This window comes from Schistocerca serialis, chromosome 4, assembly GCF_023864345.2.
Source record: "Schistocerca serialis cubense isolate TAMUIC-IGC-003099 chromosome 4, iqSchSeri2.2, whole genome shotgun sequence".
NCBI lineage: Eukaryota > Metazoa > Arthropoda > Insecta > Orthoptera > Acrididae > Schistocerca > Schistocerca serialis.
Genome location: NC_064641.1, coordinates 751,695,283 through 751,709,340, shown reverse-complemented (window position 1 = coordinate 751,709,340; position 14,058 = coordinate 751,695,283). Strand labels below are relative to the sequence as shown.

Sequence of the window (14,058 nt, the reverse complement as noted above, 5' to 3'; positions counted from 1 at the left end):
TGCACACTATGGATGAAGGGCAACAGGCAGACTCTTTATTTCTAGATTTCTGGAAAGCATTTGACACATTGCCTAAGTCAGCAGATGATAGTTAAAGCACTCACTTTAGCAAGTATCTACTAATACCAGTATCGCTGGTGCCTGTTTTGATCACAACTGAGGTAGATTCTTCCTACACATTGGTCAGGGGCCTGAAAATGGCATAGTAAAACACTGAAACTGGTTGCCAAATACAATAAGGTTGGAAATTTGATGGCTGAAAGGTGCTCAGTTTGACATCCTCTATTGAACAGCCAAGTCATGCAACCATCTCTAAAAAGGTGGACTTACCGAGAAGTTCACAGATATGTGAGTGGCTCAATGACTTCTTAAATAATAGAACCTAGTATGTTGTCCTTGAAGGCAAGTGTTCATCAGAGGCAAGGGTATCATCATGTGTGCCCCAGGGAAGCGTAATAGGATTGCTGCTGTTCTCTATACACATAAATGATTTGGCGGACAGGATAGGCAGCAATCTGTCTGTGGCTGTTTGCTGATGATGTGTGGCGCACAGTAAGATGTACATGAAAGTAAGATATGAGAAATTAGGGCTCATTCTGAGGCATATGTGCATTAATTTTTCCCTCCCACTATTTGTGAGTGGAACAGGAAAGAGTGACTGTAGGAAGATACAAGACAGCCTAGACAAAATTTCTAATTGGTGTGATGAATGGCAGCTAGCCCTAAATGTGTAAACATGAGTAGGAAGATCAAACCTGTAATGTTCGGATATGGTATTACTAGTGTCCTGCTTGACACAGTCAAGTCTTTTAAATATAATGTTGCAGAGCGATATGAGATGAAACAAGCATGTGAGAACTGTGGTAGGGGAGGTGAATGGTTGACTTTGGTTTATTGGGAGAATTTTAGGAAAGAGTGGTTCACCTATAAAGGAGATGGCATATAGGACACTGGTGTGACCTGCTCTTGAGTACTGCTCAAGTGTTTGGGATCCGTACCAGGTCAGATTGAAGGAAGACATTGAACAGCTTGAGAGGCGGGCTGCCATATTTGTTACTGGTAGGTTCGAACAACACGTGTAAGTGTTATGGAATGCTTCAGGAACTCAAATGGAAATCCGTGAAGGGAAGGCGAGGTTCTTTTTGAGAAACACTATTGGGAAAATTTAGAGAACCAGTATTTGAAGCTGACTCCCGAACAATTCTACTGCTGCCAACATACATTGTGTATAAGGACCATGAAAGTAAGATATGAGAAATTAGAGCTCATTCTGAGGCATATGGGCATTAAATTTCCCTCCCACTATTTGCGAGTGGAACAGGAAAGAAAATGACTAGTATGGTATAGGGTACCTTCTGCCGCACACCCTACGGTGGCTTGCAGAGTATCTTGCAGATCTAGATGTAGATGCTATGTTTTCTTACTTCACTTACTCCACTAGAGACCAGGAGGACACTCTCTACCCAGTCCCAGTCTTCAACTTAGGAGGTCTCCACGTACAGGTGAAGGTATAAAAGCTCACTTTGGTCTAGGTTGTGGCACGAATCCCAGATCCCCCTCTCTCACAAGTGCTGTACTCGCCTGACATTTTATCTTGTTTGTTGCTCTTGAGTTGATGTGATGGTAGCAGAAATGGACCGCAGATGGAAAGCCTGGAACCGATAATGGAGAATGTGGAAGAACATGGGTCTAAATGCTGGAGCTGTTCCAATCGACGACCAGTCTAGGGTAGCATCTGATGAAGATGTGACTAGTCATGGTGTTGAAATATAGAGGAATGATGCTGAAATCCGAGAGCATACCTGAGACTTGAGATGTCATTGATCACTGGGAAAGTCTGATGAATTACATCAAGAGGTTCTACAGGCACAAGATGTACCAAAATACCGAGAAGCTGGACAAGCTTTAACAGAGGAAAGGGAGGATGCTGAGTTCTCTCACTTTACTGCTGAGATGTCAAGATGGTGAGGTAGCACCAGTTTTCACCAGAATTAAGCATCTCATCTACTCCAGAATGGTGAACGAAATAAAATGTCAGGCAAACATGGCACTTGCGAGGTATGCACCACAGAGTAGACGTGGTAGCTAGGGAGTTTTTACACCTTCACCTTTATATGGCAGCCACCTTAGCAGCTCAAGATTGAGACTGGGTAGACAGTGCCTCCTGGTCTCTATTGGTGTATACCAAGAAGAATGTCACAGCATGCCAGTCTGCAATGTTTGACTGCATGAGTGGAAAAACACAGCAGATGAAGAACACTCACTCTGTGATTAACATAAGTGGCAATAAGTTTGCTGACACTACTCTAAAGGTACACAGCAGGGGTCTCAGCTTCTTAGTGACCCCTAGAAATGTGCCCATTTCACGTTTCATTCAGTGCGGTGGAGCAAGTAGTCAATGCCCTTCCACCAAATGTGGCAGAAGAAACTCACCGGAGATCTGCTGGGTGCTCCTCATGGTGGAGATAAGATCAGTGACTTCCTGGAACATGTGCATTCATGTCAACCAATTATTAAGTTCAGCACATAACTGGAAAAGGATGGGCAGTTGCCATTTATGTATACACTTGTTAAAAGGGGGGCAAATGCTCAGATGACCACAGTGTGTATTGCAAACCTACACACACTGATTTATGCCTGCAAGCCAGCAGCTGTCATCACCCAGTGTGGAAGTTCATGTTCATGAAGACATTGGTCCACAGGGCACACACCTTGTCAGACTCAGATAGTTTGGCAGTAGAAAAAGAGCATCTGTGATCAGTGTTCCGTAAGAATGGATACACAGCCACTCTGCCGCACGACCTAGAAGAATAGCAAGATGTGACAAAGACTGTGGTGTACCTGCCCTGTGTGGAATCTGTTTCCCCCAAAATCAGCAGGATTCTCTGGAAGTACATCATCAAGTGTATGTTCTGTTTACCTACCAAAAGAGGACTAATGGGAACCATGAAAAATGACCTGTGACAATGAAAACCAGGAATTTGTAATATACCTTGCCAGTGTAGCATGTTGTACATTGACCAAACAACTAGGACAGTGGACATCAGATGCAAAGAACTTCAGAGGCACATCCGACTAAGACAGGTAACTAAATCAGCCATTGCTGAGCACCGCCTGCAGATCCGGGGGTTAGAATAGGCCCGAGGTATTCCTGCCTGTCGTAAGAGACGACTAAAAGGAGTCTCTCACTTTTGAGACCTATGAGTTCAGGTCCTATTCTATGGTTTGACCTGCCACTTTCAAAATTCTAGAGAAGTGTGGGCCATATGGAGGAGGACGCCTTACATCGTGCACAAATTATCCATAGTGCTGTTAGATTTGATCTCCTGAATCTCTTGTCATGGCTTTGCATTTCCACCTGTGATTCAACTATTTGGGCGAGGACACTGTTCGGGATATGTCATCTTCTTCCATTGTCTCCTGTCCTCTTTCACCCCCATGACAGTATTGGATTTCTCTGCACCCAATATCCATCACGGCAGCCAGTCCGTTGTGGTGGGGCCATCATGTACCCATTTGGTGGTTGCCCCCGGACAACACAGGGATCACACTGCTGATGCCTGTGCTGTAAACTCCCCGTGTATGCCAAGGAGTAGGTACCTGTCTTCCTGGGGCATCAAGACTCCCATCAATGGCCATCATGTCAGTTGGCCTTTGCTGTGGCTGGGTAGCACCCATGGGGAGAGCCCCTGATCGGAGTGGGTGGCATCAGGGCAGATGACCCACAATGAAGTGAACTAAGTCGTCTCTTGCTGGTGCCATACGGTCACCAGCAAGTCTCTAAGAAGGGCAAGACCGAATACAATGCCAACAGGTGTGACCCTAAATCGTTTCCCTCCCTCGCTACAGCATGAGAGAAATGTAGGGCTACAGAATGGAGAGAGCCATATTCGCCTCTGTTTTTAGTCTGTAGCAGAACTGATGGGGACTCCTTTCTACCTAAGAAGCCTCTATTTTTTGCTGAACACCTTGAGGATAAGTTTGGAGAAGTGACAGCGCTGTCCAAAATGCGAAACAGTGCCGTCTTGATTCAGACAGCATCCCCAGCCCAATCCTGAGAATTACTTATCTGTGACAAGCTAGGTGATATTCCTGTTTCCATCAATCCCCATAAAAGCCTCAACATGATCCAAGGAATCATTTTCCATCACGATCTCCTCTTGCAGTCTGACGACAAGCCCCGTGCCACTTTAGAATGGCGGGGTGTTCATTTCATTTGGTGCTTTTACAGGGGACCGAAAGACAACAGGGTTGCTACCAGTGCCTTCATCTTGGCCTTTGAGGGTGATTCATTGCCTGAAAAGTTCAAGGTGATGGTTTACCACTGTGGCATTAAACCATATGTCCCTCCCCCTATGCTGTGCTTCAAGTGCTGGAAGTTTGGGCACATGACTACCTGCTGCACTTCCAGCACCACATTTTGAGACTGCGGACATTCACTGCATCCAGATACTCCATGTGCACCTCCTCCCACTTGCATCAACTGTGGAGAGCACCACTCCCCCTGCTTGCCAGACTGCCTAGTATTCCAAAAGGAGCAGAAAATCATGGAGTACAAGACCCTGGACTGGTTGACTTACACAGAGGCTGAACGTAAATTTGAAAGATCACACCCAATTTGGCTGACATCGACGTATGCTGCAGCTACGTCACCATCACTGTCCCAAGTGCCAGTGGTTCCTCACTCTGTGCCACGAACAGTGGGCCCTCCAAGCCACCAGAATACATACACCACCTTGATGGTAGGGAGCAAATCTTCCTCCGTTGTTCCCAAAGCACCTACTTTTGGAGCAAGGCCCCCCCCAAACACAGGGGACATTGGTCCCCTCCCCCCTGCCGGTGGAGCAACAGCTTCCTCTGGCTCCTCTTGTGTGGAAGGAGTCCCCTGGGGCCCTCTCTCCCAAGGTCTCCACTAATGCCACGGTGGACACTCGCCTATGGCTCAAGGAGCCAAAAGCTGCTGGACGAAGAGCTTCACGGTCTTCCTCTGTGCCTGAAGCTGCTTCAGAGAAATCTTCCGAGCAAGCCCCTAAAGAGAAGCGAGAGAGCAAGCAAACTAAGGAGAAGTCTGCTAAGAAACAGGACCCTCTGGTTGCCCCAACACCACCACTCCCTATCAGATCTGCATCTGAGGATGTGATGGAGATCTTAGTGTCCCTTGCGGACCTGGATCTCACTGATGCCTCATCCACCATAGAAATGGCTACAAATACTCAGTCGGAGGCACCAGGTGACCCTGAGGCCTAACCTGCCTCCTTGCGCACTTCATGCCTTCCCATCCTCACGATAACGTCATCCTCCAGTGGAACTGTAGCGGTTTTTTCCACCACCTGGCTGAGCTATGGCGACTCTTAAGCTTTATACCTGCTTTCTGCATTGCTCTTCAGGAAACCGGTTCCCAGAAATGCAGACCGCTGCCCTTCGTGGCTGTAGGGGATACTACAAGAACCGTAGTGACTATAATGGAGTGTCAGGTGGAGTTTGTGTCTATGTCCTGAACTCAGTATGCAGTGAACCGGTACCCATTCAAACCCCTCTGGGAGCTGTGGCTGTCAGGATAAGGATGACGCAGGAAATAATTGTCTGCAAAGTATATCTTCCTCCAGATGGTGCAGTACCCCTGAACGCAATGGCTGCACTGATTGATCAACTCCCTAAACCTTTCCTACTTTTGGGAGATTTTAACACTCATAACTCCTTGTGGGGTGGCACTGTGCTTACTGGCTGAGGCAGAGATGTCAGCAATTTACTGTCGCAAGTCGACCTCTGCCTCTTAAATACAGGTGCCCACACACATTTCAGTGTCGCACATGGCACATTGTTGGCCATTGATCTCTTGGTTTGCAGTCCTGGCCTTCTCCTATCTATCCACTGGAGAGCACATGAAGACCTGTGTAGTAGTGACTACTTCCCCATCTTCCTGTCACTGCCCCGGCGTCAGGCCCACAGACACCTCAGTATGCAGATGGGCTTTAAACAAGGCAGACTGGGACGCTTTCACCTCTGCTGCCACCGTTGAATCTCCCCCACATGATAACATCGATGTGGTGGTTGTGCAGGTAAGTACAACAATCATTTTGGTGGCAGAAAACGCGATCTATTGTTCTTTAGGGTGCTCTGGCAAAAGACAGTGCCTTGGTGGTCGCCAGAAGTCGCTGAGGCAGTTAAGGAGCGTCAGCGAGCTCTACAGCAGCATAAGCGGCACTCTTCCCTGGAGTGCCTCATAGCTCTGTGCCCGCATTCACCAGCTTATCAAAAGATGGAAACAGGAGTGTTGGGAGAGATATGTCTCGACCATTGGGTGCCATACGTCACCTTCCAAATCTGGGCAAAGATCAAATGAGTTTTTGGGTACCAGACCCCAACAGGTGTTCCCGGAGTTAACATAAATGACGTGTTATCTACCGACACAAAGGTGATTGCTGAGTACTTTGCTGAGCACTTTGCTGAGCACCATGCTTGCGCCTCTGCGTCGGAGTATTACCCCACCTTTCGCACTCTCAAGCAGCGTGTGGAAAGGAAAGTTCTCTCGTTCTGTAGACGCCACAGTGAACCCTACAATGCCCCATTTACAGATTGGGAGTTCCTCAGTGCTCTTTCACATTGCCACGACACAGCTCCTGGGCCAGATCATATCCACAGTCAGATGATTAAACATCTCTCGTCTGACTATATGCGAAATGTCCTCGTGATCTTCAACTGGATCTGGTGCGATGGCATCTTTCCATCACACAGGTGGGAGAGCACTATCATACCAGTGCACAAACCTGTCAGAAACCCGCTTGATGTGGATAGCTATCAGCCTCACCAACTTTCTTTGTAAGCTGCTGGAACATATAGCGTACCGGTGGTTGGGTTGGGTCCTGGAGTCATGTGGCCTACTGGCTCCATGCCAGGGCAATTTCCATGTGGGTCACTCTACCACTGATAATCTTGTGTCCCTCGAGTCTGCCAACCAAACAGCCTTTTCCAGACGCCAACACCTTGTTGCCATCTTTTTGATTTATGAAAAGCGTATGACACCACCTGGCGACATCATATCCTTGCCACATTATATGAGTGGGGTCTCAGAGGCCCACTCCCGATTTTTATCCAGAATTTCCTGTTGCTTCATACTTTCCGTGTCCAAGTTGGTGCCTCCCATAGTTCCTCTCATATTCAGGAGAATGGGGTCCCGCAGGGCTCTGTATTGAGTGTATCTCTTTTTTTAGTGGCCATTAATGGTCTAGCAGCAGCTGTAGGGCCCTCTGTCTCATCTTCTATGTATGCAGATGACTTCTGCATTTTGTACTGCTCCACCAGTACTGGTGTTGCTGAGCGGTGCCTACAGGGAACCATCCACAAGGTGCAGTCATGGGCTCTAGCCCACGGCTTCCAGTTTTCGGCCCCAGAGTCATGTGTTATGCACTTCTGTCGGCATCTTACCATTCATCCGGAACCAGAACTTTACCTTACTGATGATCCCCTCACTATAATGGAGACATATCAATTTTTAGGACTGGTTTTTGATGTCCAATTGACTTGGCTTTCTCACCTTCGTCAGCTTAAGCGGAAGTGCTGGCAGCACCTCAATGCCCTCCTCTGCCTGAGCAACACCAACTGGGGTGCAGATCGCTCTACACTGCTGCAGCTCTTCAGAGCCCTTGTTGAATCCTATCTTGACTATGGGAGTCTGGTTTATGGTTCAGCAGCGCCCCCAGCATTGCGTTTATTAAACCCAGTGCACCACTGTGGCATTTGACTAGGGACGGGAGCTTTTAGCACGAGTCCGGTGACCAGCATCCTGACAGAGGCTGGAGTCCCTCCATTGCAGGTCAGGCGTGTGCAACTGCTCGCCAGTTACATTTCATTCTTTCATAGTTCTCCTGTGCTTCCAAATTACCATCTCCTTTTCCCACCCATGGCGGTTCATCTCCCGCATCGGCAATCCAGGTCAGGGCTTCCAATTGCAGTTTGCGTCCAATCCCTTCTATCTGAACTGGAGTCCTTGCCTTTACCACCTATACTCAAGGTCCATTCACATACACCTCCATAATGTACACCTAGGCCGCAGCTTTGCCTGGACCTTTCACATGGCCCAAAGAGCTGAGTTTAACCCGCGGCTCTTCGCTGTCACTTCCTCTCAATTCTTGACATGTACAGAGGCCATGAAGTGGTTTTCACCGATGGCTCGATGGCTGGTGGTCATATCAGCTTCGCGTATGTCCTTGGAGAACATAGTGAACAGCATTCCTTGCCCAATGGCTGCAGTGTTTTCATTGCACAGATGGTGGCTATATCTCGTGCTCTTGAGCACATCCGTTCATGGAGTCCTTCTATGCCCTGGGATGGTCCAGTCATTCAGTGGTGTTTGTGTGGACCCCAGAACACGTCGGAATCCCAGGCAACTAACTTGCTGACAGGCTTGCCAAACAGGCTACACAGAAACCACTTATAGAGATCGGCATTCCAATAACTGACCTGCATTCGTTTTTATGCCGCCAGGCTTTTCGACTTTGGGAGACGGAATGGAATAGTCTCAGTACGCACAACAAACTGTGTGCCATTAGGGAGACTATGAATGTGTGGCAGTCCTCCATGCGTACCTCTCGCAGTGACTCTGTGATTCTCTGTCGGCCACACTTTTGTGACCCATGGCTACCTCCTGCGCCGTGAAGACCCACCTCAGTGTCGATTCTGCGCCCAGTTGACAGTGTCCCATATTCTGGTGCACTATCCAATTTTGACTGCCCTGCAACGGAATCTTCGGTTACTGGACTCGTTGCCGCTAATTTTATCTGACAACACCTCAACGGCTGATTTAGTTTTATGTTTTATTCATGAGGGTTGGTTTATCATTTGATTTAAGTTTTAGCACATGTCCTTTCTCCCTCTGTGTCCTTCATCATAGTGCTTTTAGTGTGGAGGTTTTAATGTGTTACAGAGTGGGCTGGCTTCCCCTTTTTATTCTCGTGGTCAGCCAGCCATGGTAATCTGTTTTCTCATTTTAATCTCTTCTACCTGTTTCTTGTGTTTCTGTGGTTTTCTTCTCCCCTTTTGTCCATTTAAGTATTTGTTGCCATTCCGTCGTTCTTGTGGTTTTTCCATTCTCTCTGTTTTGTTTTGTCAGTCTCGCTTGTTTTATTCTCACCCTTGTGGCATTGTTTTATTTGGAACAAGGGACTGATGACCTAGCAGTTTGGTCCCTTCCCCCTCTTTTAAACCAACCAACCAACCAATCATTGCTGAGCATTGTCTGTTCAACCATTCCATGAACGATAATTAAATGAGGGTTCTGGCACAGGCCACCAGATACTGAGACATTGTTGTATGAGAGACTATAGAGATAAAGGTGATGGAAAATTTCTGAATCAGGGCACTGGGTATCGACTCAGTAGAGCCTGGAATCCTGCACTGGAGTTTCTGAAAATGCAATGGGACACCAGTAGCAGCAGCAGAACTCCACAAAATGGAGAATGAGGATGTGGACATGGGAAGGAAACTCCAGATAAGCAGCAGGCATATTGGACCAAAGATGGAATGTTGCAGGATGCTTCTAGTGGAAGTGGATTGCAAAGGGAACACACAGAATTACACCAGATCAAAAATGGAAAGCCATTGTACAGATGTGTACACGGGACTGAAGATGAAATACCAGCGCTTGGCCTTGCCCATCAAACTACAGAGGGAATGCCTAAAAATGTTTCTAGTGGTAGCAGACTGCAGAGAGAACACCTGGAACTAGCTGCAAACTGAAAACGAGAGTGCCAGCCCACAGACAGGCACTCTGGACCAAAGAGGGAATACCTGGAACAAATGATGGAAGGAGGAAGAGCGTAGTTACAAACGCTGGATCTATTCCACTCAACTAGCAGTCTTAGGTAGCACCTGTTGAAGATAACGAGTCAAGTTTTTGAAATATCATGCAATAACAATGCTGATAACCATCAGAATAGGGATTTCTCTTACAGTGTTTTAGTGTGTTGTTGTCACAGTGGTTGTAGTAATGCACCTGACTTCCTGACTAGATGTGAAGGGATGTAACTCCAGGGGAATAAACCACACCCGAAATAAATTGGTGGCTGGAAAGGTCATGTGCAGAAGGTGTCTGTGGCAGATGTGTAACTAATCGATTGTGCTTACAGCAGTATGTTTAGATGTTCCTGGAAATTCTTATATCAGTGTAATGGGTCACCTTTTTTTTTTTTGGAAAATGAACTCCTGTCCTACTCTAGCATTGGTTGTGGATTTAACCAGTATCCAAGTACATTTGTTCCATAATAGTTCTTTCTTTGAAGAAAATTGGGTCATATACCTGACTTTTGGAAAAAGCAGTCACAATCTCATTAACAATCACTTTTCTCAGACCATTGTAGCTACTTTTTTTCAGATCACCATTCATAAGATTTGATGTGACATGCTTGTAAAATGTCAGTAGCTGCCTGTTTCTGTATGGGATTATTAGGCTGCATTTTTTGTGGAATTGATCCTATAGAATTGTCATCAACGTTGGAAGTAGTGACCACGATTATTGTCGGATTCTTGGGTCTGATTTACCAGGCTTCATTCAAAAGTTAAACACATTTAATGATCAGTATCCAGGTGTGCTATTTTCCTTGATGTCAAATGCATCTTGTGGTATAAAATTTAAAGGCCTGCCTTTGAACTGTGTGCAAATTTACATCCACGTCCCACTGTGAAGTGCATGGCAGAGGGTACTAACAATTGCTCCACATATAAAGGTTTCTTCCTGTTCCATTTACACATGGAGTGCAGGAAGAATAAGTGTTTAAATGCCTCTGTGTGCTCTGTACTTAGTCTAGTCTTGTCTTTGTAGTATCTTTCAGAGGGATATGTAGGGGACTGTAGTATATGTCTAGATTCCTTAATGAATATTCGTTCTTGAAACTTTGTAAGTAGAATTTTGGAGGATAGTCAACATCTGTCTTCTAGTGTTTCCTAGTTCAGTTTTTTATCAATTCCATTATACTCTTCTTTGTATACATTCAGTATCCTGTGTTTGTCATATTTGTTATGGTCCCTCTCACATTTGAGCAATATTCTAAGGTGGGTTGCACATGTGTTTTGTAAGCAATCTGCTTTGTAGAATAACTACAGTTTTCCAGTATCCTACCAATGAACCAAAATTTGCCACGTACTTCACTTGCTGTTGAGCCTATGTGAACATTCCGTTTTATATCAGCACAAATTGTTATTCCCAGACATTTGCATGAGTTGACTGATTCCAGTTGTGACTCAGTGATACTGTTGTTATACTATGTTTTTCTGTTTTGTGAAGTGTCCACTTTTACATTTCTGAATATTTAAAGCATGTTGCCAATCTGTGTAATATTTTGTACTTCTTTATGGATAACTGCATTATCTGCAACAAGTCTAAGTATAGTGTTAATATTGTCTGCCATGCTGATTTACAACATGAACAGTGAGGGTCCATCACACTTTCCAGTGGCACTCCAGAAGTTACTTCTACTAAAGGAACAAGACTGATTGCTGTTTAAAAGTATGTACAATCACAACACTACTGTTTCTTCACACACATGGAAACACAAACCAACTACATTTGGTCAGTGATGCTGGCACATTCAACATCATCATTAACATTTTCAGGTGAAATTTGAAAACAAATGCCAAGGGTGAAATTGCAAGTTTTTCTTATCGTGTCTTGGCAAAATTGGCAACTTATATTGATTATTGGACAAAAATATATTATTCTGTATTTGTTTAATAATATGTAATTATCTTGCAGTCTTCACATTTATTTATATCTGAAATAGCTGCAAATTAGCATCTCACATTGAGTACTGTTCAAGTGTTTGGGAGCTGCATCGGGTAGGATTAAAGGAAGACATTGAAGTAATTCAGAGGCAGGCTGCTAGATTTTTTTACCAATAGGTCTGAACAACAGTAAGTATCACAGAGATGTTTCGGGAACACAGATGGATGGTTCAAATGGCTCTGAGCACTATGGGACTCAACTGCTGAGGTCATTAGTCCCCTAGAACTTAGAACTAGTTAAACCTAACTAACCTAAGGACATCACAAACATCCATGCCCGAGGCAGGATTCGAACCTGCGACCGTAGCGGTCTTGCGGTTCCAGGCTGCAGCGCCTTTAACCGCACGGCCACTTCGGCCGGCAACACAGATGGAAATATCTGGAGGGAAGGCGATGTTCTTTTCAAGGAGCACTATTGAGAAAATTTAGAGAGCTGGCATTTGAGGCTAACTGCAGAACAGTTTTACTGCCACCAGTGTACATTCCACATAAAGACAGTGAAGATAAGATTAGAGAGACTAGGACTAGTATGGAGGCATATAGATGGTCATATTTCCATTGCTTTGTTTATGGCTGGGACAGAAAAGAAAATGAATAGTTGTGCCAGGCACCATATAGTGGCTTGAAGAGTATGTGTGTAGATGCAGATGTAGATGTATTACAATCTTAACAATTACTTTGTGAATAGGTCTGCATCATATACTGCTGAAATGTATCATTTATTGTCTATTGTGTGAGTGGAGGTTAGTCCCCAATGAATATTGTTTCCTGAAATGTTAATGTGGTTTTGCAGATATTCGTAATGTGTAGAAGAGGTGTCTAATAAGTATAGTTATATTTTATTTTGGAGTTTTTGCAGTTTCATAATTCCTGGTGTACGCATGTGGGCAGCTTATTGAAAATTTATGTTCCAAGTTAAGGAATTTGTTTTGTAACATAGACTGTGATTCAAAGATCAGATGGAAATCATGTATATCACATTTTACTGGAAACTAACATTTATCATTAGCCATAACTGACGTTGAAATAGAACATGTGCTGATTTGTAAATGTGAGCATTCCAGGATATTTTGTGACAAGTCTACATAATATTTTTATTGCTTAACCTGGAAAGCAATTCTAATTATAAATCAAGAGCAGAATTATTTGCTTAAGTGTGTTGATTGTAATTATTTTCAGAATGTGTGTCCCCTTTTTGATAATATAGCTATAATGGAAAAGATGGCCTTAGTTATTTTTGTTGTGGCAATAATAAATTCAAAAGATATTAATGTGATTTATGATTTCTTTGTCTGATTTGTTCAGTGCTTTATATGTTGTGAGAGTATATGACTTTCTGTCCTATTTCCACCTCAAACAATAATGACATATCAAAAACTGAATTTATTCTTGCAGTGTGAGCAGCCTTTGTCCCAGTCTGTCTCTGAAAGTCAATCATCATCCCAGCATCTTAATGGAGACTGCCCATGTCCTGGATCACCACATTCAGCTGACTCCAACTCCAATGCACCATCCAGTAGTCATAATGGAAAAGATGCAGAAAGTGTGGCTGTGGCACCTTCCATTTCACTTATTCCCATCAAGCAAGAGCCAGTGTCAGCTGCTGATCCTGGGCCACTGCCTGTCAATCTAAGCACAACAACACCTGATGGGCAGGTGCACTTCCAGTCTGCATCTTCAACTGGCATTCCAAGTCTTGTAAAGGTAAGCTCCAATGCTTCCAGTTCTAGCATTTAAACATTTCAGTCACATGCATGCTATATGTTACGTAAATCACTTAATTGGTTTGCACAATGATTCCTCATTCAAAGTTAAAAATTTTTTTTTTGCACAATGTTCAGGAAAACCGATTGTATGTGCACTGTCGTGAAGTGGAAATCATACTTTGGGTAGTTTCTTGCACTACTCCTGATGACTGTACACAGTGCTCTCGATAATTTCCCACCACTGATTTCTTTGTAGCCTTCCTGTTAACCTTATTTATCACACAACTTTTGAACTTTGTAGCTTGCACCATTTCGAACAGCCATATTGATAGACATGTGGATGTCTTGTATAACCTGGTTTGTGTATGTGTGTGACTTTGAGATGGATAAGGAAGACAAACATTAGATTTAGCAATAGACTGTTGCTGCAAAGTTGAGCTTTCAACAACAAAAAGAGTTGAACTGATTCAGACAGTGTTCAGTGTGTTGGTACTACATAGGATAACTGTTACTAAATGGCACAAATGTTTTGTGACAGTCAGAAGACAGTGAGGGATGATGAACAAAGTGGTCAGCC

At 44.5% G+C, this 14,058-nt stretch overlaps 1 protein-coding gene across 1 annotated transcript in view; it reads left to right on the top strand.

The window, feature by feature from the left end:
* Positions 1-14,058, top strand: part of LOC126473287 (zinc finger protein sdz-12) — a 74,328-nt gene that overhangs the window by 41,216 nt on the left and 19,054 nt on the right. Inside the window, exon 4 of the mRNA XM_050100244.1 lies at positions 13,171-13,479. Coding sequence (XP_049956201.1) covers positions 13,171-13,479 — 309 coding nt within the window. The remainder of the gene's footprint in view (positions 1-13,170; positions 13,480-14,058) is intronic.